This window comes from Dendropsophus ebraccatus, chromosome 5 (assembly GCF_027789765.1).
Source record: "Dendropsophus ebraccatus isolate aDenEbr1 chromosome 5, aDenEbr1.pat, whole genome shotgun sequence".
In the NCBI taxonomy this organism is placed as follows: Eukaryota; Metazoa; Chordata; class Amphibia; order Anura; family Hylidae; genus Dendropsophus; species Dendropsophus ebraccatus.
Genome location: NC_091458.1, coordinates 29,603,495 through 29,631,217, shown reverse-complemented (window position 1 = coordinate 29,631,217; position 27,723 = coordinate 29,603,495). Strand labels below are relative to the sequence as shown.

At 44.2% G+C, this 27,723-nt stretch overlaps 1 protein-coding gene and 1 long non-coding RNA gene across 2 annotated transcripts in view; one reads left to right on the top strand and one right to left on the bottom strand.

Annotated features, from left to right (window-relative positions):
• LOC138792387 (uncharacterized) overlaps window positions 1-27,723 on the bottom strand; it is a 298,550-nt gene that overhangs the window by 238,255 nt on the left and 32,572 nt on the right. The gene's annotated exons all lie outside the window — the stretch shown is intronic.
• GUCY1A2 (guanylate cyclase 1 soluble subunit alpha 2) overlaps window positions 24,805-27,723 on the top strand; it is a 135,578-nt gene continuing 132,659 nt past the window's right edge. The window contains exon 1 of the mRNA XM_069969754.1: window positions 24,805-25,472. Coding sequence (XP_069825855.1) covers window positions 25,221-25,472 — 252 coding nt within the window. The 5' untranslated portion in view covers window positions 24,805-25,220. The remainder of the gene's footprint in view (window positions 25,473-27,723) is intronic.

Here is a 27,723-nt window from a genome sequence, read left to right as displayed (position 1 = left end):
AACCTGACGAAAGTTCGAGTTCAACGCTATCTCCCTCCCTTTAAACTTTTTTTTTTTTTTTTTTTTTTACTTTAACCCCTCTCACTATGTGGAAAGGAAATAGAGTTGGCTGAATTCCCTGCTAGAGTGTAGACAGAAAGCCTGTTACAAGATGTCCACTAGACAGGAAATTGAACTAAAGGCAACAGAGCAATTTGCATCAAAAGCTGAGGAAAAGCATTAAAGACCCAAGAAATGTAGTAAAATAACGTTATTTACCATTAGATTTATTTATTAAAGGGATTTTCCATTCAAATATAACTTTTGATATGTTGCTGTCCGTGATGAGACTAATAATGCATTCCATACTTGTTATTATGTACGCATGTCGGCCAAAGTCATATACCATATGCAAAATCCAAGGCACTTTGGAAAAGAAAAAACCTGTTCTGAACTATCTATATACAACATGTTTCTGGCTTGGAATAGGCCCTTCTTCAGGCATGTGCCTACATATTAAATATTATAATAGAGCAACACTTAGGAAAGTGTTGAGCCTTGAATTGAGCTTGTGGTAGACACTAAAACCCATTACAGAGGCAACCTCCGCAGTTTCTAAGTCCTACTCTATTGTTGAGGAAACCCCTAAAGTTTCTCTTAAAGGCGACTCCTGCCATTCCTGAGTTTAATCCTATTGTAAAGGCAACTCCTTATGTTTTTGAGTTGTAATGATTGAGGATGTGGATCTGCTGGACCAGGGCAAGCGATGGAGAAAGTTACACCAGGGAATGGACACAGGTATGTACACGGGCAGGTACACAGGCAGGTACACGAGCAGGTACACGAGCAGGAATGCTTTATTAGGGTAGGGACACAGAGGCTCCAACAGGACAATAGGGCAGGTTGGGAAATATATATATACACCTAGGATGCACTGACCATTTAAATTTCACCGAGCCGGCATGTGGGCACTCTAGGGAACGGGGATGTGCACACTGGCAATGAGAAGGAACAACAGGAGAGGGGACAGGAAAGGAAACCTGTTGGGGGGGGGGGGTCAAACATCAGTAATGTGGTTTCCGCTGCAGCAGAAGAGGGAGAGGAATGGGGTCGTCTGTGGCCTGTGGTAAGGGTCGCAGCCGCATTTGTGACATGTGTCCTAACCTACTGTCCTCTATCTTAAATAGAGAATAGTAATAAAGTGGATGTTGAGGGAATTGGCCCTCTTACACGCAAGGGCTAGGATCCTCCTGTTTTGGCATTCTAATTTTTATACTGGGTTCCATATCCCCCACGGGACTAGTTTTGTACAAAATATGACTCTTGAAAAAAAGGAATGTAGTGTCCCTGGACGGGTGGTCCTCTAAGCTTTATTCCACCTGTAATGTGCCTCTGTCAGGTATCGTATTAGAAGGGGATGAAGGTGCTTATTTCTATTTACCCACTAGGTGTCATTCTCTGTTTTGCATAAATATCTTTTCGTATGGAGCACAGGTGAAGATAGGTTATGCGTTAAGTTTTTTCATGTGTTATTGTACAGTCCAACCACATGTGCAGGTGTCTTTCGCTCACATTTCCACTTATTCCACTTCTTCTCTCTTCTATCCCCAGTATCCCCACCTATCACAGAGAAACTCATTTACCCCTATAAAAGTAAGGCTAGTTCCTGTAGGGAGGTCTTTGGTTAGTAGAGGTGTGGAGGGACAGACACAGCTACTATATTCTCCCGCTGCTGTAAGTGCTCCAGTATGCAGTGCTAAACCCTCAGAAGGGGAAGCCGTCCTCTGAGGAGAGTCCTGTCCATGCTTGGGAACCGTCTCCTGGATTCTCAGGGCAGTTACCACAGCCAGGAACTAACCCCCATTAGGACAAATAGTGAAGAACTGACGTATCCTACTGACAGCGCATGGCTCTTCTGGGAAGTTTTGGAAAGTCTTCTTCACCCAGTGGTAGAGGCTCTGGGCTCAAACAACCCAACCTGGCACTCGCTAAACTGGTTAGGGCAAAAGGCGGTCAGATATATATATAAATGTGAGTATGAGTATTCTTCAACCTCTCCTCTTGTTACTAAACATCATCCCGGCAGAGTCCAATAGCTACCTGGACAAGCCCCCCCAAGACGGTCACTACTCTACCTACTTACTCTTCACCTTCTGTTTCACCTGCACCTGTGCGAGTTTTGCCTTAACTTGTAATGCACTGAAGATTTTACAGTAAGGGTAGCTTCACACGTACCGGATCCGCAGCGAGTTTGCAGTGAAATCCGCTGCAGATCATGTACTGTAAAGCTGAATGGGCCCCATACACGCTGCCTGTATGGAACCCAGCCCCTTTAAACCCCCCGCCGCCGGCCGGCTGCCCACACGCAGCCTCGACCCGAGCATACATTACCTGCTCAGCGCCGTGGCTGAGTGTAACGTTCCCGCCTCCCCTCGCTCCTCATCAGCCAATCAGGCTCGGGTAATGTATGCTCGGGCCGGGCTGCGGGCGGGTGGCTGGCGGCAGGGGAAATAAAGGGGCCGGGTCCCATACACGCAGCGGTGAACCATTCAGCGTGAAATCCGCTACGGATCCAGTACATGTGAAGCTACCCTAAAAGTATTCCATTGCTTAAGTGCTGGACTCTGTCCTATTTTTGCATTGCTGCACCTGCACCTACACCTTACACTTGGGCTATCCCCTCCTATAAGCACAGTGCCCGTATGTCCGGCTGTGGGTACTAACACCACTCCAGGCCATCGTGACAAGTGCCCAAGTGTACCCAAGCCCACCTTGCTGTACCACCACCTCACAGCTACACCGGGCCACGGCAGGAAAGTAGGACCTCCCCCTTGCTATTATCATACACTGTGTTTATCACACATCCCTTCCCCCAATATACTCAACTTTGGCTAAAAACTGCACCACCATTTTTTTTTTTTTTGCTTCCTCTTCAGTTTTTTTTTTTACGATAATTAACTTTACTAACCAGACCGTTTTAATCACCATCTCATTGTAACCGGTCAATTGTTTCGGTTCCATTGTTCAGAGGAAATCCCCCCTTTCCGACAGTGTCAAGATCCCTCATTTGTTTCACTGCCCTCAATTTGTTTAACGGCACTTCAAATAGCGCCGCATATTAAAGAGCATCTCGGTAATGAATATTTCAGGAGCGGAATACATTTTTCGCCCTCGGAGCCTTAGGTTTGTGGTTGCCTTATTTCCCTTTCTAATGCTGTCTTGAACACTTCCCCGCTACAAGGAGCCATTCGAGAGTTTTGTTTAATTCAAATTGATTTGAGCAATACAATTTATGGACGGGCGCCTTAGCGCGCGGTGACTTCAGCCGGAGAATGTTGTGTGGGGCTAATCCTGTGTCACACCGGTGGCAGATCTGCCTCTTCTTTCTTTTCTGAGAGCTTACTGATAGAGTAAAATCTGAATGAATGTTTTATTTGTGCCGACCAGATAACAAAAAAAAAAAAACCCTATTTTTTTTTTTTCTTAAGGGATTAAGTGAGCGTTCTGCATGCGCCTGCAAATGTGTGAGTTTTCAAAGGAGCCCATATATTAATATGGTTTAAAAGAGCTGAATGGAGATGTAGAAATTGAGTCTTGCGTGGAGACTAAATATAACTTCTTTAATCCGATTTTTGGTGCGTATCAGAGGTATTCGGCAGGGGGGAAAATAGACGATATATTGTAATAGTATAAAAAGGACACGTTTAGCATGTAAAATACCTAAGGGGTAATCCTGATGCAAACCTATTCTAATTACTCACTGAGAGATTCTATTGTCGCTATTTAGGCTACGAAAACATAACGGGAAAAGGCGTCCAACTCGTTATTATCATCATGATCGTTATTCGCGGCCGTGATTATAACGAGATACGAATGTTCCCGAAAAGGGAACATAGTCTAAATATTATTATATGTTAGGTGTCCCTGTTATAATTTTTTATTAAAACACTCTAATACACTCTAAGGCCTGGATAACACAGTGTATGACAGCGGGCGTTCTGTGACACGGGCTGGTCACAGAACGGCCGCTCTCAGTGAAATTCACACCGGCCTTTGCGGCAGTACCGGATGGATGAACTTCACTTCTTTAGATTTGGAATGCAGGCACATTCTGGTATGTCTGCATTTCAAATCACAATAGCAGACAATCCAGCTCCAGCCGTACTTTACATTGTCACACTTTTTATAATGAGTAGAGATTGTCCATGAGGCAGAAATTTGTAATCTATAGATCCCAAATTACATGCAACTTTGCCCCTAACAACCTTCTTTCCACTGTAATCCGCCTTCATACTTAGCATAGTGAACCTACTATACACAACTAAAGTTTGGAGGTTTAGGTGAGAAAATGATGGAAGACAATAACATTTGCAGATGAACTGAGAATAGATAAGACTGGAGGTTGTAGTAAGAAGACTTGTACTTGTAATATGCTTGTGGCAGGGGGACTACCTGGAGGGGACCTGTCCAATTCACACGGCACTCTGCTGGAGGGAATCTGACAACCTTGACTATAGTTGCAATAACTTTGAATATAGAAGAATACACATACGGCTATGAAAGATTTGTCAGTGCTGGCCAAGTACACAGAGTGGCAAGTCCAGTAGAACGGACCCCCGTTATTAACGTTTGGGCAGAGCTAGCCCCCTAACTTATGCTGAGGAAGCCGAGCAGAAAAACAGCGGGGCACGTCGGCGAAAGGCAACTTCTCCAACTGCTTCAGATATGTTCTTGTACAGACTGGCAGGACTTGAGACAGACTTGTGAGCACTGACCCCCCTCAGTGTGGGCATGTCTGGTTTCCTCGCCTGTGGTAGTTAACCCCTTAGAGCTTCAGCAGACCATAGCCTGGCTTTCAGGAACTTGAAGAAAACAGGAACAACTTAGCAGCATACACTCTTCCTCTAACTACACTGTTTTAGTACTGAGCTAAAAACTGAGCACATGACTCTCTCCACCTTTACTTATACACTACTACTGAGCTCCCAATTGGTGGAGAGGAGCCTGAGGTAGCTCAATGCAGGATTGGTTACAGTCGGAGGAAAATTTATGTAGAGCTGTGATAGGCCCAGAGGCAGGGAGGTGGCTGGCAAACTTTCTCTCAAGCAGGTACAGACCGTGACATAGGCAGTTAACCCCTTCTGCTCCTTCAACATGTGTTTGCTGTATCTGAATAGCAGTACACAATATACAAATAAGAGTGTGTAGTGTCCAACTATGGGTGGTTCTCTTGTCCTTACACACCCAGGTAAAACTACTTCACTCAGGTGCCACAGCTAGTGCAGTTAGTTGCTGTACAATACTCCAGCCACTAGGTGTCTCACTCCTCCTGTGTACAGCTGCAGTCTTTGTATGAAGGTTTAGCCTGTTTTACACTTCTTTGCTCACACACTTCCTCTGTAGTTAGTTAGTTGTAGTCTGGCTCTAGACCAGAGAGGAGTCAGATCAGTCCAGTTCCAGATCCAGAGAGAAAGACCACAGCAACTATGCACTGCTAGACCTAAGCAGTGGGGTAACCGGAGAAATAGGAAACACCCTTGCCTACACTGAGGATCTATACTTCAGGACAGTCACTCCCTAAGAAAGACAAGAAGAAGGACTGATCCACAGTAGAGCACAGATGCAAGTTAGCCGTTCTCTACTGACAAAGCTCGACTACATGGGAAAACCTTCACTAGTTAGCTTTACACAGAGACAGAGGCCTGCGACTTGTACAACCACACAGGGTGGTCTCCAAAACTGTGTGGGCAGAAGGCGGTCAGATATCAAAGATTTATCTAAATGTGAGTACGAAGAGTTCCTCAAGTTATATGTCATACACATCCCTGCAGAATACTGTACAATTTAGGCAAGGGCTCCTATCCAGCCCTTACACTACCCTGACAAACAACTTTCTCCTTCTACCTCCTGCTACCAAAGTCTGTCTGAGAAGTATTGTCATATATATTTTTTGCACTAGCACTTGTGAGCAGTATTGTCCTTACATTATTCTGTATTGCATTGAAGTTGATTCAAGTAAAGTTATCTTCTGGTTAAGTCGGGACTCTGTCATCGGTACCTGCACTTACACCTGCACCTCACACTAGTCCTACCAAAGGTCCAGTACCATGTGTCTGGGGGTGGGTAATACCACTCCTGGCCACTGGGATAAGTCGCCCCAAAACACCAGAGCCCACCAGCTGGTGCAATGCCAGTATCCAGCACCCTGGGCCATGGCAAATGCAGGTAAACACGCTTTGTCCACAGATCAAACCCCTTTTAGACCTGTAACAGACGTTAGTGTGTGCCGCCCTACATATACTTACTTCAGCAGCAGTGGACATGGGTTCTGGTATACTGCATTGTCACTACTTAAAGGGGTATCATTGGTCCTGATGGCCTAGGCGTCAGGCGTCAAGCTGTCTGGCAGTGGTATTGGGGAACCATATGGAAATCTTATTTGTATACTGTACTTTGGGCACTGTATATTACACTATGGGGAATGGGATCAATATAAGGTACTATACAGGACACCATAGGTCAGCTAGGGCCAGAACAGATTATGTAGCACGTAGTGCATGCATTTCTCTGGCAATTCGGAGGCAGCAGATAAACCCTGAGGTTGCCTGAGTAATCCTAAATAATAAATTCTCATCTAGAACGTCTGGATGTGATAAATCTGTGTCTTTCTCACTAATATTACAAGGAAATCAAAATGTAAAAAGTCACTTGTCTTTCACATTGTCTGTAACAATAGAAGAGGTACAAGAGGTACTATATAAGCAGGGTGATTATTTTATATCTGCTTGGAAGTTGATCACTTCCCCCTGTCCTTTGGCTGACTTCATTATGTGAGATGATATAAAATTATGCTCAGCAAGAACGAGGCCTACCCACCAGCAGGAAACAGCTGGAAAAAGTACAAAGTTGTAGAAAAGCCAATTAAAGGAAATCTCTTGGCCAATTTATGTTGTACAGATCCCTATGACTGCATTTATAGGAGCCCATACTATACCCGAGCTTGTCTCTGACTCTACACAGAGTCACATGGAAATTGTGAAAAAGTGTAAATCAGTTGTTGCAATATTACAAACATCTGCAATCTGTGGGAAAACCTGGCAGCGGGTGTTCAATTCCCCTGCAGCCTATAAAGTTTTGCCCACTAGGTGTCCCACTCCTTTGACATCTATTATCCACTGTCTGTTGTTAGGGAAGTCCAGTCTCTAGTAACAGAGATGGCAAGATGGAGCACATGAAGTGGAGGCTTAGCTTGTGTCTGTCTCTATACTCCAGAGGATCTTCATTCTACCTAGAAGGGAAATAAAAGCTTCCATTCAGCAGCAATACAGGCCATTTCTTCTTTCTTCTGCTGCTGTTTCTTTCCTTTACAAGGTGCTCATATAAAGCCAGTGCATCTGTAACCCCTTCTCCATATGCCATCTATAGTAGTGTACTGTAAATCATTCCCCAGCACATTGCCTGTCTTTTCAGTCAACTACATTTTCATAAGCCCTATGGCATGGGAGTGAAGAGCAGGTGTTGTGATTGGCCAGACAAGCAAGTGAAAGGAAGTCCCAGTATGAGTACTACTGGCAAACAGCCCCATCTCTGGGTCTGCCCCATATATGAAGAGAATGGGAAGGAGCTGTGTATCATGAAGGGGTTTTTCCGAGGCTCAATATTATAACATGTATCTTCTCCACCATAGACGACATAACATCAGTGTGCATGTATGAAGTTCCATTTTAATGGGTGATTCGGGACTCCATTCTCAAGATCACAAGGGGTCCTAGCAGTTGGACTCTATGCAATCATATACTTATGGATAGGGACTACCCCAATAACCAGCTCCTTTACCACACTATGCATCGCTGGCTTGGCAGAAACCCCCTATATAGTGCGGTAAGTTGTGGGAAATATATGGGTACAGGAACACCAGGGGTACTTCCTCTGTTGGTCCATTAGCGCCCTCTGTGTCAAATTTGTGGGTTGTTGATTTGTTACTGGAGGTGGATGTTATTGTGGATGATTTATGAAGACGGTTGAAGGGCTGCAGGTTCAAATCCCCATAGTGGAACTTCCCAAAAAAAAAAAAAAGGACCCTTTTCACCATTAAATGTATGAAAAAAATACATATTTCCTTTCCTTAAAAACCCTAAAAATAAAAAAATAAAAATTTCTTACACCAAGAGGTTAAATTTCAAAAAAAGAACCCAAAAATGATGCATGGCGCTACATCGAAGGTAAAATAAAAAAAAAATTCTTGCCATCTTTTGTAGACAAAAAAAAAATCCATGTCAATAAGGGGTTAATGGTTGGCTTATTTTTCTACTTGTCTGGAAGTAATGAGTCTATAAAACGTTAGGCCGGTTTGATGGACGTAATCATGAGGCGTATTGGCAAAAACTATCTATATCATGTGTAGCCAAAATCACTGGGATGGAGCCACTTCTTACAGTCGTAATTGGATGCATGGAGTGGGGGGGGGGCTTCATGTTGGACAAGGAAGCGGAGTCATTATAAAGCCATCTGCTGCGGGAAAGCGAATCAATGGCAGAATATACCGTACCTCCGATTTAACCCTATAGGTTACTCCCTCCATCTGGTTATTGCAATGAAGAAAATGTCAGACTTGGAAGCCGTGTGGAGTAAAAATCGTGCGGAGATGGCTTTTTAACATTGGTGGAAAAAAAAAAAGTAACAAAGGCGCCTGGTTATATAAGCAAATAGCAACCGAGACGAAATCATTATCGGAGAGACTGTTTGTGTATCTTATGCGCCATATGTCGGCAGTTAGCGGTTTTTACTCTTTGAGGGTATTTATTATGGCTGGGCAGAATATCAATCACATGATACCATTTGCATTATGGCAGCTTCAGCCCATTTCATCATTTTTTTTACGCACGACAATATCATCATTATAATTTATATTTGGTTTTATGGCTAATAGTGTTGTTATTCGATTTGGCTTCACGATACGTGGATGTGTATAAGGCTATTATATAGTTTTTCTGAATATATCACTTTATTTACGTAAAAAATTAGTTTCTGCCTAATTTGTTATTTTTATATTTTTGGTTGTTTATTAATATTTTTTTATTCTACTTCACATAAAATATGGGGGCAGCCATCTTGCCTGAGCAGCTGCTTTTTGCCGTGAAAAACTGTGCAGAGATTTGCTTTACAACAGCATCATGGCCATAACTTGGATGGGAGAGTTTTCTAGGCATGCTCTGTGACCTGTTCTGAGGTCGCTGTTAGTGATGAGCGAACATTTTCGTAAATGTTCGTACAGTATGTTCATACTTACGAAGATGAAGCTAATTGTTTGTGTTCGTCGATCACGAACAATTTGTTCGCTGATCGGAATGATCATTTTCAAACATATTTGAACATTTGAACATTTATTTGGGGATGTATGCAACTGCGCAATTTACGCTTTGGACCTGATAATCTGTACACATGTGCGTAGCCCGGAACTTAGGCTTCTGTTGTATGTTCGTTATTTGTTCGTGAATGTTCGACGAACACGATCATTTTTTTTCAATGTTCGTGTTCGGAATCCAAACCGAACATCGTGATATTCGCTCCTCACTGTCTCTGTGTTGTTATGGGGGGACGTAGTGTGCTGAGACCATTAACTATTATCAATGGTGGATCCTTTTATCTGCCTCTAGCTATATAACAGAGGTACCACCTGTGTTATATAACCATGATTGTAACCCTGCCTACAATAACGAGATGACTGATAGAAGTGATCTGTACTGTATTGTTAGAAACTCAGGACTTTCAAAACTTTAAAGAGTACCTGTCATTAAAAATTACTTTGGACATGTCATCAGGTATGTCAAAAGTTAGAGAGTGATCCACTCCCCAACCAGCCACTAATTCCAACATTGTAGTCTCCGTGCCTATATCTCCCGATCATTATTAAAGGGGTTGTTCACCAAAAACGTTTTTTTTTTTTTTTAAATCAACTAGTGTCATAAAGTGCCAGAGATTTGTGATTCTAATAAAAAATCTCAAGTCTTTTAGTACTAAGCTGCTGTATGTCCTGCATGAAGTGGTATTATTTCTAATCTGGAGAGCAGTAGAGGTTTTCTATGGGGATTTGCTACTGCTCTGGACAGTTCCTGACATGGACAGAGGTGGCAGCAGAGAGCACTGTGTCAGAATGGAGGGAATACACCACTTCCTGCAGGACATACAGCAGCTGATAAGTACTGGAAGACTTGAGATTTTTTAATAGAAGTAAACTACACTTTCTGGCACCAGTTGATCTGAAGGAAAATTCTTTTCAGTGAACTACCCCTTTAAATACATTTATCATTATACACAAAAGGCATTGAAATTGAGATATATATATATATATATATATATATATATATATATAATTCAATGCGTAACGTACAGTTATGTATAGTTATATATAGTTATTTTCTTATTACTGTAGATATATATGTATATATATATATATATATATATATATATACACAAAGTAGTAATACAATACTATACATAACTGTATCATTGTAATATAGACAACATATCAATTTTAAATGGCATAAAACGCCCTGATTTTTTTCTAAATTATTTTTTCAGATTTAACTTTTTTTTTTTTTACATTTTACTTTTTTTCTTCTGTTTATGTGAAGAATGTCATTACAAAGTTAAATTGATGACACAAAAAATAAGCCCTTTGTGGCTCTGTAGATGGCAAAGGAAAAAGGAAAAAAAAAATCATCAAGAGGTTAAAAAATTCTGACAAAAAATATTTTTTAGTTGACAAAATAATTTTTTTTTTTCTATCTGTTTGAAGTAATCTGTCTCCTCTTTCTCTGTCTGATCCGGTTATTTCTACCACCCGGCTTCTATCACCCCTTCAGATCTCCATGTCTGACCTTGCATGAGGAGCGCTTCCCTTTCCCCCGAGCATGGTATTACATTGGGAGCCGTTTCATGTGCAGCCTCGTATGGAGACGAGTGTCAATATGTGAATGCGGAGGCTTCCTATAGCAAGATAGTGTGCAATTACCATTTATTAAAGAGAGGTCACTCATCTCCTCTTTATCGCCTCAATCTCTCCTTTTATCTTAAAACACATATTATCCGCCAGGACCGGGGCTATTGAGGTACAGAGAGGAGACAGCCATGGAGGTCTCGCTAGCGAGGCAGATTAGTCAGAGCGAGACTATGGAGAGTGTTTTACAGCATAAGTACAGGTCATTAGAAAAAAAATGGTGCCTTATTATGCCATCCTTATGATATCAATTGCATCATAAGAATGGGTATTACTGTGTTCAGCCTAACAGCATAATCTGCATGAGGAGGATGCTACAAAGTCTGATACAGATAGACACTATGGGGGAGATTTATCAAACATGGTGTAAAGTGAGACTGGCTCAGTTGCCCCTAGCAACCAATCAGATTCCACCATTCATTCCTCACAGACTCTTTGGAAAATGAAAGGTGGAATCTGATTGGTTGCTAGGGGCAACTGAGCCAGTTTCACTTTACACCATGTTTGATAAATCTCCCCCTATGTCCCGGTGTTTCTGCACAGCTTGGCTCTCTGACTCGCTGCCGTCTCTGCAGATGATCGCAGCAGCCTCCATTATGTTGAGCTCAGGCCTCGGAGGAGGTCAGTCTCAGAGCAGCTGTTACCGAACTTACTTTTCTGCTGAGGACAGTTCTTTATCCACCTTGTGTTAAGGTTTTTGTCCTGACGCAGAACAAACATACATCACATGCAATGCTTCTATGATGAGATTTATAAATCACTCGTACAGAGCTGATGCCTGTGAGACGGCTGGTCCAGAAGAGCAAATTTCATGAAAACTTTACTACCGGCTATGATAGGCGTCAGATCACACTGGCTGTATATAGAGCTGTATAGGTATAGAGAAGTCAGAGTACTCATGCTGACCCCTGTCCACCACCGAATTCACCTATAATGGGCCTATGAGAATCAGAATGTGAACGCCTGGGTGCATGTATGTAACCTAGACTTGGGGAAAGATGGTAGCTAGGTGTACTATGGGAAGAAGGCAAGTTGGCATAGGCACGGGCAATGTTCTGCTGGGAAACCCTGGGTCCTAGCATCGTGTGACACAGATCACTTACCTAATCATGGTATAGAGCAGTGCTTCTTAATTCCAGTCCTCAGGCCTCACCAACAGGTCATGTTTTAAGGATTTCCCATACATACATACATACCTGATGAATTGACTATAATTATATCACCTGTGAAATACTAAGGAAATCCTCAAAACATGACCTGTTGGTGAGGCCTGAGGACTGGAATTGAGAAGCACTGGTATAGAACAAGCCCCCTTTTCACAACAGTGCCAATGGAGGTGGCCTCTAACAGCAGTATAACATCGCGACCAAACATTGGGTTCTAGAAAGATAAATAAGTAACTATACTCACCTGCCCTGATCCCTTACAGCGGCTGTTCCAAAGACGCCTGGTCCCCTTTTTGGCTACTTCCTGGTCTCTGTAACATGTCAGCCCGATGTGATGATGTGGTGACTTGAGTCGGTGAGTGATTGGCAGCAGGGATCAGAGGCTGCGAAGGATCAGGGTGGGTGAGTATGGTTTGAATTTAATTGTTACAGCACCCAAAGCTAAATATGAAAAATCTGAAATCTCCCTTGGGAAGTTCAATGCTCATGTTGTTTGTGTAATATATGATGTGAATATATAATATGATGTGTATATATGATGTGTGATCCGCTTGTACTCACCCTTCCCCCAGAAGCTGTTGTACTCCCCAGAATACCCATGTAACATTATGTCGGATTGGTCTGTATAGCAGTATGTATTTCTTCCATAAATGTGGTTGGGCACTTATGTTTTATTTGTCATACATCTGTCGGTCCATGAAGAAGCGAGTACAATGTCTTGTCAGACTCTGACTCCTCTAACTCTTCTCCTTCTCCTCTGTCACATTGTTAACAATTATGTTCGTTTGTTATAACTTTTTATATTATTGTTATAGTTGGGTTTTTGTTTTTTGTTTGTTTTTTTTGAAAGGTGAAAACTTAGCTACAATTACAGTTCCATAGGGGCTGTCATCTATACACGGCCGACTCCTGATAGAGTGACTCATTTACCTTCTTATGCTATAATACATTCCTTCTTTTTCTAGTTTTAGCCATGCATCTACTTCCCTGCTAGTTATGTAGTGATGCATCCTCTCCTCTGCTAGTTATGTAGTGATGCATCCTCTCCTCTGCTAGTTAGGTAGTGATGCATCCTCTCCTCTGCTAGTTATGTACTGATGCATCTCCTCCTCTGCTAGTTATGTATTGATGCATCCCCTCCCCTGCTAGTTATGAAGTGATGCATCCTCTCCTCTGCTAGTTAGGTAGTGATGCATCCCCTCCTCTGCTAGTTATGTAGTGATGCATCCTCTCCTCTGCTAGTTATGTATTGATGCATCCCCTCCTCTGCTAGTTATGTAGTGATGCATCCTCTCCTCTGCTAGTTATGTAGTGATGCATCCTCTCCTCTGCTAGTTATGTAGTGATGTATCCTCTCCTCTGCTAGTTATGTAGTGATGCATCCTCTCCTTTGCTAGTTATGTAGTGATGCATCCTCTCCTCTGCTAGTTATGTATTGATGCATCCCCTCCTTTGCTAGTTATGTAGTGATGCATCCTCTCCTCTGCTAGTTATGTAGTGATGCATCCTCTCCTCTGCTAGTTATGTACTGATGCATCTCCTCCTCTGCTAGTTATGTAGTGATGCATCCTCTCCTCTGCTAGTTATGTAGTGATGCATCCTCTCCTCTGCTAGTTATGTATTAATGCATCCCCTCCTCTGCTAGTTATGTAGTGATGCATCCTCTCCTCTGCTAGTTATGTAGTGATGCATCCTCTCCTCCGCTAGTTATGTAGTGATGCATCCTCTCCTCTGCTAGTTATGTAGTGATGCATCCTCTCCTTTGCTAGTTATGTAGTGATGCATCCTCTCCTCTGCTAGTTATGTATTGATGCATCCCCTCCTTTGCTAGTTATGTAGTGATGCATCCTCTCCTCTGCTAGTTATGTAGTGATGCATCCTCTCCTCTGCTAGTTATGTAGTGATGCATCCCCTCCTCTGCTAGTTAGGTAGTGATGCATCCTCTCCTCTGCTAGTTATGTAGTGATGCATCCCCTCCTCTGCTAGTTATGTAGTGATGCATCCCCTCCTCTGCTAGTTATGTAGTGATGCATCCCCTCCTCTGCTAGTTATGTAGTGATGCATCCTCTCCTCTGCTAGTTATGTAGTGATGCATCCCCTCCTCTGCTAGTTAGGTAGTGATGCATCCCCTCCTCTGCTAGTTAGGTAGTGATGCATCCCCTCCTCTCCTAGTTATGTAGTGATGCATCCTCTCCTCTGCTAGTTATGTAGTGATGCATCCTCTCCTCTGCTAGTTATGTAGTGATGCATCCTCTCCTCTGCTAGTTATGTAGTGATGCATCCCCTCCTCTGATAGTTAGGTAGTGATGCATCCCCCCTCTGCTAGTTATGTAGTGATGCATCTCCCCCAGGCCCGGACTGGTAATCTGGCAAACCGGGCAAATGCCCGCTGGGCTGGCCGGATTACCAGTCCGGGGGCCGCCCAGACTGCAAAGAAAAAAAAAAAAAAGACATTATAAATAAACAGCCCCGCCGCGGCCCTCTGCCGCTGTGCTGCTTAATCAGTAGCAGAGGGCCGCTGCCGGGCTGAAGACTGCGTGGTGGGCCGGGAGGGGGGAAAAAAACAAACAACAACATCTCACCTGTCACCCGTTCCTGCCGCTCCTCCCCTGGCAGCGCGCGTCTTCTCGCTCATCTTCCGGCGCAGGCAGCATAGTACAGGAGACTCTGCCTGGGCCGGACGTCGCAGCCTCTATCAGACGTCAGCGTGTGACGTCAGCGTGTGCGTCTTAAAGACACACGCACACGCTGACGTCTGATAGGGGCTGCGACGTCCGGCCCAGGCAGAGTCTCCTGTACTATGCTGCCTGCGCCGGAAGATGAGCGAGAAGACGCGCGCTGCCAGGGGAGGAGCGGCAGGAACGGGTGACAGGTAAGATGATGTTTTGTTTTTTTTTCGGGGGTAGGGCACTATGGATGGGTCACTGCTGGTGGGGCACTGTGGGTGGTGGCAAAATACGGGGCACAGAGGAGGCATAGCATAACAAGGGCACACAGAGGACATAGAAAAGTATTTGGGGCAAAGAAGGGGCATGGAAAAAGCTATATATGGGCACAGAGGGGATATTTAAAAACCATATGGGGCATATAAAACTAAGGGGGCACACAGAAGTACTTTATACATTGTAGGGGGCAAGAGGGGGCATAGAACACTATGGGGCACAAAGGGGGCATTTAAAAACTATATGGGGCATAGAGGGGGCATACGAACATGGGGGCACAGTGGGGATATATATACACTATATGGGGGCACAGTGGGGATATATATACACTATATGGGGGCACAGTGGGGATATATATATATACTATATGGGGGCACAGTGAGGATATATATATACTATATGGGGGCACAGTGGGGATATATATACTATATGGGGGCACAGTGGGGATATATATACACTATATGGGGGCACAGTGGGGATATATATATATACTATATGGGGGCACAGTGGGGATATATATATACACTATATGGGGGCACAGTGGGGATATATATATACTATATGGGGGCACAGTGGGGATATATATATATATATACTATATGGGGGCACAGTGGGGATATATATATATACTATATGGGGGCACAGTGGGGATATATATACACTATATGGGGGCACAGTGGGGATATATATACACTATATGGGGGCACAGTGGGGATATATATATACTATATGGGGGCACAGTGGGGATATATATATATACTATATGGGGGCACAGTGGGGATATATATATATATACTATATGGGGGCACAGTGGGGATATATATACACTATATGGGGGCACAGTGGGGATATATATATACTATATGGGGGCACAGTGGGGATATATATACTATATGGGGGCACAGTGGGGATATATATATATATATATATATATATATATATTTACACACACTATATATGGGCACAGTGGGGATATATATATATATATATATATATATATATATATTTACACACACTATATGGGGGCACAGTGGGGATATATATATAATATATATATGTATATACACACTATATGGGGGCACAGTGGGTATATATATATATACACACTATATGGGGGCACAGTGGGGATATATATATATATATATATATATATATATATATATATATACACACTATATGGGGGCACAGTGGGGATATATACACTATATGGGGGCACAGTGGGGATATATATACACTATATGGGGGCACAGTGGGGATATATATACACTATATGGGGGCACAGTGGGGATATATATATATACTATATGGGGGCACAGTGAGGATATATATATACTATATGGGGGCACAGTGGGGATATATATACTATATGGGGGCACAGTGGGGATATATATACACTATATGGGGGCACAGTGGGGATATATATATATACTATATGGGGGCACAGTGGGGATATATATATACACTATATGGGGGCACAGTGGGGATATATATATACTATATGGGGGCACAGTGGGGATATATATATATATATACTATATGGGGGCACAGTGGGGATATATATATATACTATATGGGGGCACAGTGGGGATATATATACACTATATGGGGGCACAGTGGGGATATATATACACTATATGGGGGCACAGTGGGGATATATATATACTATATGGGGGCACAGTGGGGATATATATATATATATACTATATGGGGGCACAGTGGGGATATATATATATACTATATGGGGGCACAGTGGGGATATATATACACTATATGGGGGCACAGTGGGGATATATATATATACTATATGGGGGCACAGTGGGGATATATATACTATATGGGGGCACAGTGGGGATATATATATACTATATGGGGGCACAGTGGGGATATATATATATATATATATATATATATATATATATATATATATATATTTACACACACTATATATGGGCACAGTGGGGATATATATATATATATATATATATATATATATTTACACACACTATATGGGGGCACAGTGGGGATATATATATAATATATATATGTATATACACACTATATGGGGGCACAGTGGGTATATATATATATATACACACTATATGGGGGCACAGTGGGGATATATATATACACTATATGGGGGCACTGTGGGGATATATATATATATATATATATATATATATATATACACACTATATGGGGGCACAGTGGGGATATATACACTATATGGGGGCACAGTGGGGATATATACACTATATGGGGGCACAGTGGGGATATATATATACACTATATGGGGGCACAGTTGGGATATATATACACTATATGGGGGCACAGTGGGGATATATATATATATATATACACACTATATGGGGGCACAGTGGGGATATATATATACACACTATATGGGGGCACAGTGGGGAGATATATATATATATATATACTATATGGGGGCACAGTGGGGATATATATACCCTATATGAGGTCACAAAGGGGGCTATGTATACTATATGGGGGTGCAGAGAGGGCTATTATATGGGCACAGAGTGGGCACTATTACAGTGTGTGGCAATTCATGGGGACTGTGTATAGAAGTGAGGATGGTGCTAATGCCAGGAGCCTAAATTCTTTGTCTGGCAGATTCTGTGGAGATGAATTGTGCTCGGGAGAATAGTCATGATGGCCGGGCCTGATGGGAAAGAAAAAAGAAAGTGAGCGACTCTGATCACAGAAGACGCCACCTGTGAGTCCAGTGTAATCACTTATGTAGGGGCGAGAGTGGGGGGATACTTAGGTTATGGGGGGCTCAGGCACATCCTTGCGCAGGGATCCTCTGCTGTCTGTGTCCACCCCTGCTGACAGCTAATATTGCATCTTCTGAGGACAGTCCTGCTGCTCACACACTATATAATAGTACTAATAGTGTGTGACATAGTAATAATAACAGCAAGTGTTTACTGTGCGAGGGATAATATATTTGGGAGTCTGATAGGGGAACAGCACAATGACAGGAGAGCGAACAGAGCCTCTGTAACTGTTCTGTATTCTACCTGTGACTGCGTTTGATAACTGCTGTATACTCTTCTATAGTCTGCAGGGTGTAATACTCTGCAACATCTGTGTACACCTGGTAGCTGATATCACTGCTATATTCTATTATGTAGTCTTGAGGGTGTAATACTCTGCTGCATCTGTGTACACCTGGTATGTAATATCACTGCTGTATTCTATTCTGTAGTCTTGAGGGTGTAATAGTCTGCTGCATCTGTGTACACCTTGTATCTGGTGACTATATGGTCAGTGTATGGCGGTATTATTAATTATATTGGTAGTGTACACTTATTTTTCTTCTGTGATAATTCTGGGCTTCACACATGTAAGAAAGTAATGTGACTAAGTAGAGCTAAAAATTCTTCTGTTGGAAATAGTTGGCAAAATGGGTGTGTGGGTGTGTGTGTGTGTGGGGGGGGGGGCAACAATATATATGGGGGCTGGTGGGGGTTTTGTGCCCGGGCTGCTTTTCAGCCCCAGTCCGGCTCTGATCTCCCCCCTCTGCTAGTTATGTAGTGATGCATCCTCTCCTCTGCTAGTTATGTAGTGATGCATCCTCTCCTCTGCTAGTTATGTAGTGATGCATCCTCTCCTCTGCTAGTTATGTAGTGATGTATCCTCTTCTCTGCTAGTTATGTAGTGATGCATCCTCCCCTCTGCTAGTTATGTAGTGATGCATCCTCTGCTAGTTATGTAGTGATGCATCCTCTCCTCTGCTAGTTATGTAGTGATGTATCCTCTCCTTTGCTAGTTATGTAGTGATGCATCCTCTCCTCTGCTAGTTATGTAGTGATGCATCCTCTCCTCTGCTAGTTATGTAGTGATGCATCCTCTCCTCTGCTAGTTATGTAGTGATGCATCCTCTGCTAGTTATGTAGTGATGCATCCTCTCCTCTGCTAGTTATGTAGTGATGCATCCTCTGCTAGTTATGTAGTGATGCATCCTCTCCTCTGCTAGTTATGTAGTGATGTATCCTCTCCTCTGCTAGTTATGTAGTGATGCATCCTCTCCTCTGCTAGTTATGTAGTGATGCATCCCCTCCTCTGCTAGTTATGTAGTGATGCATCCTCCCCTCTGCTAGTTATGTAGTGATGCATCCTCTCCTCTGCTAGTTATGTAGTGATGCATCCCCTCCTCTGCTAGTTATGTAGTGATGCATCCTCTCCTCTGCTAGTTATGTAGTGATGTATCCTCTCCTCTGCTAGTTATGTAGTGATGCATCCTCTCCTCTGCTAGTTATGTAGTGATGCATCCCCTCCTCTGCTAGTTATGTAGTGATGCATCCTCCCCTCTGCTAGTTATGTAGTGATGCATCCTCTGCTAGTTATGTAGTGATGCATCCTCTCCTCTGCTAGTTATGTAGTGATGCATCCTCCCCTCTGCTAGTTATGTAGTGATGTATCCTCTCCTCTGCTAGTTATGTAGTGATGCATCCTCTCCTCTGCTAGTTATGTAGTGATCAATCCTCTCCTCTGCTAGTTATGTAGTGATCCATCCTTCTCCTCTGCTAGTTATGTAGTGATGCATCCTCCCCTCTGCTAGTTATGTAGTGATGTATCCTCTCCTCTGCTAGTTATGTAGTGATGCATCCTTCTCCTCTGCTAGTTATGTAGTGATGCATCCTCTCCTCTGCTAGTTATGTAGTGATCCATCCTCTCCTCTGCTAGTTATGTAGTGATCCATCCTTCTCCTCTGCTAGTTATGTAGTGATCCATCCTTCTCCTCTGCTAGTTATGTAGTGATGCATCCTCTCCTCTGCTAGTTAGGTAGTGATGCATCCTCTCCTCTGCTAGTTGGGTAGTGTTGCATCCTCTCCTCTGCTAGTTATGTAGTGATGCATCCTCTCCTCTGCTAGTTGGGTAGTGATGCATCCCCTCCTCTGCTAGTTATGGAAGGATGCATCCCTTCCTTTTCTTGTTGTCCAGCCATGCATCTCCCCCTCTGCTAGTTAGGTAGTGATGCATCTCCCCCTCTGCTAGTTAGGTAGTGATGCATCTCCCCCTCTGCTAGTTAGGTAGTGATGCATCCTCTCCTCTGCTAGTTATGTAGTGATGCATCTCATCTCCCCCTCTGCTAGTTATACACTGATGCCTCCCATCCACTGGGTCCACAGTTACATTTCTGATAAAAAGAGGTACAAAACCAGAACATCCCTCTGGCTCCCCCTGCAGCCTCCCAGTACACATTGAAACATTCAGAACTATGCATTATAAATAAGAGGTGAGCAAATAACAGTAATGTTTGGGTTTGTGGCATTTGACTCCCGACAGAACTGCCTTCATCTTCTCCAGCCACCAGGAGTCAAATGCCAAGTGGGTGGGTTTGCGCAAATTATGGCACAGTACTGAGTAATGAGTGTGCCAGATATGACATATATTACGGATATGACATAAGACGCAGAGAGGATTTTACATTTCAGTTATCACCACTGACAGATGTAGCAGAGCCGGGTTTGTCATTAGGCACTCTGTTTTAAATGTTCATTTTTTTTGTTTCACAGAAGTAGATCAGCTCTGCCATATGGTATTAGGTGATGGACGGTGGTATTTGGCATTGCACAGTGGTATTTGGTGCTGCACGGTGGTATTTAGGGCTGCACTGTGGTATTTGGCGCTGCACGGTGGTATTAGGTGGTGGGCATTGGTGCTTTGTGCTGCACAGTGGTATTTAGTGATGGACGGTGGTATTTGGCATTGCACAGTGGTATTTAGGGCTGCACAGTGGTATTTGGTGATGGACGGTGGCATTTGGTGATGGACAGTGGCATTTGGCGCTGCACAATGGTGCACATTGGTATTTGGCAATGGATGGTGGTATTTGGTGCAGCTCAGTGGTATTTGGTGCTGCATGTAAGTATTTAGCGCTTCACAATAGTATTTAGTGCTCCGCGGTGGTATTTGGCACTGCACGGTGGTATTTAGCGCTGCACGGTCTCCATGGATTAGCTGGTGAGGCCTGGGTACGAGAGGTCGGAGTGGTCCTGGTTTGCAGCCCCCAGTGTAGCAGGATTCCATAGAGAAGCCTGATCCCACCGCACAGGAGCAGAGGTGACTTCCCCCAGCGCAGATCTGCTGACTACAGCGGCTTCTCAGGTATACGGATATATACAGGTTCTGTAACCATGGATACGGAGATCACAGCCTCTTAGTGAAAGGGTTTCTGCTGTATAACGGAGCAGAGTACAGTAAGAACAGAGACAATGACAGGGGATGGTGGGTAATTAATGATGCTGGGGGTCGCCAAGGAGATACAGAGGTAGCAGAGCTGAATTTGTCATCTGACACAATTCATCACAATGGGGAAGAGTTACTAATCCTGTGTGAAGGCAGTTCAGGCAGTATTGTGACATCCGTATGTTTCATGGTGTCTAATGCTGGATGATACCTCAGAAATGCGGAATCCCTGGTCACCGGCACAGATAGGCCCGAAAGGGGAGATTTAGCAAACATGGTGTAAAGTGAAACTGGCCCAGTTGCCCCTAGCAACCAATCAGAGTCCACCTTTCATTTTCCAAAGAGTCTGTGAGGAATGAAAGGTGGAATCTGATTGGTTGCTAGGGGCAACTGAGCCAGGTTCACTTTACACCATGTTTAATAAATCTCCCCCATAGACTTCAATGGACTCATATCCATATCATGTCCTATGACACCGCTCATTGAGTTTTATTGATGCTGGCAAGATAATTCTAGAAAAAAATTAGAACAAAGAAAGACGAGTTATGATTTTGGCAGGTGTAGCAGTAATGAGTTTGTCAGAAGCGACAGCCTGTGTCTCAGGTTGTGCTCAGTTTTACATAGGACTGCAGGAAAGCTACTGATTTCTCTTGGTAAAGTAATCATCATCAAGCTTTGCGGCTTCAAAGAGTGAGCTGACACGTTCAGCACTGCTACATCTGCAGGAGCTCAGCTGGGAGCAGTCATTTCCATAAAGCGCACACTGATTTGATTGTATCATCATGTTTCCCTGACGAATGCAACGTTTCCAAGGCGCAGATGTAGAAGAGCTGAGTTTGTCAGGTGTTCCAGAGCAACAATTGCCAACACTGCTACACTGCAATCAGCTGCATTATTGTCCCATTACTACAATTCAGGGCATTGTCACAGCCTCAAGCAGTCACATAACAAAGTCAGCTCTGCTACATCCGTATGTGTCGTAAGGGGATTAACAGCTGGGATTTGATTGCAAAATATTATTTTTTTGCATATATGTAGTAGTGCCAAATCAGATAAAGATGTAGCAGTGTGGAATATGTCAGCTAACTCTTTGGTTTATCAAAATATAGTAGAGCCGAGTTTGTTGTTTGCCACAATGTATTGTTATTATGACGTAGAAAGGAAATTTTAAAGGGGGACTTTGGAGATTTCTTTTAATCAACTGGTGCTAGAAAGTTATACAGATTTGTCAATTAATTCTATTAAAAAAATATTCCAGTACTTATCAGCTGCTGTATGTCCAGCAGGAAGTGTTATATTATTGCCAGTCTGACACAGTGCTCTCTGCTGCCATCTCTGTCCATGTCAGGAACTGTCCAGAGCAGGAGAGATTTTCTATGGGGATTTGCTGCTGCTCTTGTCAGTTCCTGACTTAGACAGAGGTGGCAGCAGAGAGCACTGTGTCAGACTGGAAAGAATACACCACTTCCTGCAGGGCATGCAGCAGCTGATAAGTACTGGAAGACTTGAGATTTTTAAATAGAAGTAAATTATTAATCCATATAACTCTGTGATACCAGTTCATTTGAAATATGTTTTCCCCCTTCCGGAGTACCCCTTTAAACAAAGGATGAGGTCTAGTTGTGATGCAAAAAGTGCAGCCCCAAAGACACAAGTGACCATTTCAGCACTGCTATATCTGCATGGTTGGATTCCATTACATATAGTGCATTGAAACAGAAACCAGAAATCAGGAGCAACATGAGAAAATATGACTTTACTGAGTAGTAGATGCCTGGAACAAACTTCCAGCAGATGTGGTAGGTAAATCTACAGTGACTGAATGTAAACCTGGCTGGTATATACATATATCTATCCTAAGATAATAGGAAGGGAAATACTAAGAGGGCAGGCTAGATGGTCCGGGGGTCGATAATCTTTTATGTTTCTATGTAAACCTGTTGTCTACCATGTTTCCTTGGTGAAATAAAAAGCCGTTTACACATACGAGATGTAGCAGAGCTGAGTTTGAGAAGTGTTTGATAGTGTTTCTTTGTCACAACCCATCCTGTTATTATAATGGGGCAGTTGTATTATTGAAATAGTCATCACCATGCACAACATGGTGTAAAGTAAAACTGGCTCAGTTGCCCCTAGCAACCAATCAGATTCCACCTTTCATTCCTCACAGACTCTTTGGAAAACGAAAGGTGGAATCTGATTGGTTGCTAGGGGCAACTGAGCTGGTTTCACTTTACACCATGTTTGATAAATCTCCCTCATAGAGATGTAGAGATGCTTGGCGTGACATGTAGCAGTGCCGAGTTTGTTTATCATTTGTCACAACATATTGTGACCATTTACTCTATGATATTATCTCTCTATAGTCAGCCATAAATTCACTGACCATGTCAGCTCTGCTACATGTGATGCAGTTATTGCTATAAGACGTATTCATTCCATTGCTTATTCTTCATCACCGTCAATCCCTTACAAGATGTAGCAGAGCTGAGCTTACAATATATAATATTCATAACAGCAGATTTAGGGTCGTATTCCACGGGACGATTATCGTTTGAAAAATCGTTAGCTCATTTGGCTTTAAAGGATAATCGTTTTGTGTAATAGCAGACAGCGAATAAACGACCAACAAGTAATCGTTGGTCGTTTGATAGAATCCGGACCTATTTTTATCGTTTGATCGTTCGCACATCGTTTGGTGTAATAAGTCATAGCTGAAATGTACGCAATAGCGATGACAAAACGGCCGCAAGAACGATCAAAAGTAACGATCATCGTTCCGTGTAATTGGGCGAACGATTTCGGGTCGTTTGCCGTGGCAGTCGTTTGAGATCTTTTATCGTTAATCGTTAGTCGTCAAAAAATCGTTTGGTGTAATAGGACCCTTATGATGCGTTTACATGGAACGATTATCGTTCGAATTTTAGCAATAACGGTCGCATTTGAGCGTTAATCGGCTCGTGTAAACACAGCAATCAGGCGACGAGCGAAAAATCGTTCATTTTGATCTTTCAACATGTTCTCAAATCATCGCTGGTCGTTCGCTAAAGATTCGCAGATCGCTTCGTGTAAACAGTCTTTCAAAGAGTCACCCTACGTGAAAGATATAAAGTGATCTTAAAAGCGATCGCAATAACGATTTTTCTAACGATTTTTCTGCGTCTAAACGCTGATCGTTATAAAAACCAAATCGTTGCTTCAAAATCGTTAAACGATCGATTGGGCGAATTATCGCTCTGTGTAAACGCAGCATTAGAGTTGTTAAGAGATGGCAAACTCAGCTCTGCTACACCTGATGCAGCTATTGCTATAAGGTGGATTCAGCCCATTGCTTATTCTCCATAGTGGCCAACCCCTTAGCAGATGTAGCAGAGCTGAGCTTATAAAATGTTATAGCCACAATAACAGCAGATTTAGAGTTGATAAGATGTTATGAGGTGACAAACTCAGCTCTGCTACACCTCCCTCTGCCTCCACACCACCGCTGTGAGGGTCCATGGTTCTCTTGTAAGACTTCTTGTTCTTCTATGGCTACAGAGCTGAGGGGAGGCTTCCCAAGTCCTGCTAAAGTGTGTCATGCTGGTGACAGGGCGAGGAGCACGTGACGCTGAGAGGAGCCGCGGAGAATGCAGCAGCAGCAGCAGCAGCAGGCGCCTGGGAAGGAAGAGAGAAGAGTGAGGAGAGGAGAGGGAAGAGCAGCAGAGGGAGAGCGGAGAGAAGCGCGCACACACTGCCTCCTCACAGGCGAACAAAGCCGGAGACACACAGGGGATGCCCGGGGGGCGGCAGGCGGCAGAGACCTCCGCGGACTCCGGATAAAACCGTGTCAGTGGCGGATCCGCCGCTGTATAACGCTGGCCGAGCCCCGCAGCATGCTGCCCGCTCCTGCCCCCCGCACATAGCGCCAGCCTCACCATGTCCGGGAGGAAGATCTCATCCGAATCGTTCAGCTCGCTGGGCTCGGACTATGTGGAGACCAGCCCGGAGGAAGAGCCGGAATGCCCGCTGGCCAGGATGTGCTGGAACGGGAGCAGGAGCCCCACCGGGTCCCAGGACCAGCAGCCGCCGCCGGTACCGCCGGTGCCCGGACCCCGGAGAGGCACCAGGAGGAGGCGGGTGAACCTGGACTCTCTGGGGGAGAGTATCCGGAAGCTGACGGCTCCCACGGTGAGTGACCGGGACCGGGGGGAGGGCACCGGGATTACTGAGGGAGATTCCTATACACAGGCGGGACATATGCTGCCCACTAGCCTGCCGGTGCCCGAGGGTGTCTGCCAGTCACTGTGCCGGGCATCACCTGTACTGTGCGCCTGGCATCACCTATATATACAGTGCTGGGCGCCGGGCATCACCTGTACTGTGCGCCTGGCATCACCTATATACAGTGCTGGGCGCCTGGCATCACCTATATACAGTGCTGGGCGCCTGGCATCACCTATATATACAGTGCTGGGTGCCGGGCATCACCTGTACTGTGCGCCTGGCATCACCTATATACAGTGCTGGGCGCCTGGCATCACCTATATACAGTGCTGGGCGCCGGGCATCACCTATATACAGTGCTGGGCGCCTGGCATCACCTATATACAGTGCTGGGTGCCGGGCATCACCTGTACTGTGCGCCTGGCATCACCTATATATACAGTGCTGGGTGCCGGGCATCACCTATATATACAGTGCTGGGTGCCTGGCATCACCTATATATACAGTGCTGGGTGCCTGGCATCACCTATATACAGTGCTGGGCGCCAGGCATCACCTATATACAGTGCTGGGCGCCTGGCATCACCTATATACAGTGCTGGGTGCCTGGCATCACCTATATACAGTGCTGGGTGCCTGGCATCACCTATATATACAGTGCTGGGCGCCGGGCATCACCTATATATACAGTGCTGGGTGCCTGGCATCACCTATATATACAGTGCTGGGTGCCTGGCATCACCTATATACAGTGCTGGGTGCCTGGCATCACCTATATACAGTGCTGGGCGCCTGGCATCACCTGTACTGTGCGCCTGGCATCACCTATATACAGTGCTGGGTGCCGGGCATCACCTATATACAGTGCTGGGCGCCTGGCATCACCTATATACAGTGCTGGGCGCCTGGCATCACCTATATACAGTACTGTGCGCCTGGCATCACCTATATACAGTACTGTGCGCCTGGCATCACCTATATACAGTGCTGGGTGCCGGGCATCACCTATATACAGTGCTGGGCGCCTGGCATCACCTATATACAGTGCTGGGTGCCTGGCATCACCTATATATACAGTGCTGGGCGCCTGGCATCACCTATATATACAGTGCTGGGCGCCGGGCATCACCTATATACAGTGCTGGGCGCCTGGCATCACCTATATACAGTGCTGGGTGCCTGGCATCACCTATATACAGTGCTGGGTGCCTGGCATCACCTATATACAGTGCTGGGTGCCTGGCATTACCTATATATACAGTGCTGGGTGCCTGGCATCACCTATATACAGTGCTGGGTGCCTGGTATCACCTATATATACAGTGCTGGGTGCCTGGTATCACCTATATATACAGTGCTGGGTGCCTGGCATCACCTATATGCAGTGCTGGGTACCTGGCATCACCTATATACAGTGCTGGGTGCCTGGCATCACCTATAGGATAAGTGCTGGAATTCTTCGTCTATACAATGTTATCTTAGGTATCAGACCGTATATCAGCCCTGTGGGCATATGCCAGTCACTCTATTGATTCTTTAACAAACAGTGCTGGTATTCTTCATCTATACAATACTGTAGTGTGTATGAGACCCTATATCAGTCCTATGGGCACATGCCTCTGCCACTTGGTGTCACCTACAGATACATATATATATACATATACATATACATATATATACTTGTCACCTTGTGTCACCTATAGATTCAACAAACAGTGCTGGACTTCTCCATGTATACAGGGTTACAGTATGCATAAGACCCTACATTAGTGCCATGGTGCCCACGGACGTTTGCCAGTCCAATGATGTGACACTCGGCGTCACTTATAGATTCAGTAAGCAGCGGTGGGATTCTTTGTCTGTATACAGTAATCCCCCCCTATAGAACATATATAGGTGCCATGTAATGCGATGGGGGGATTCCATTGTCCCCTTCTGGTATATGTGTAGGAGTGCGGCTATACATTACTTGCACTTATAGGTTTCGGAATTCTTCATCGCCATAGTAACACTATCCAATCTATACCACTCAAGTTCTCCTTTAGTGCAGCGTGTTGCTATGGTATAACAATCTATAGGAGATCTGGAGATGTGTATGGGAATCAGGCTATGGCATGGGGGGAGGTACAGGATGCATAGGGTTGGGGGTCTACAATCTGTGGGTGTGTAGGGAGGAGAAGGGCCGGCACTGACATCCCCCCCTTTTGTCTTCTGG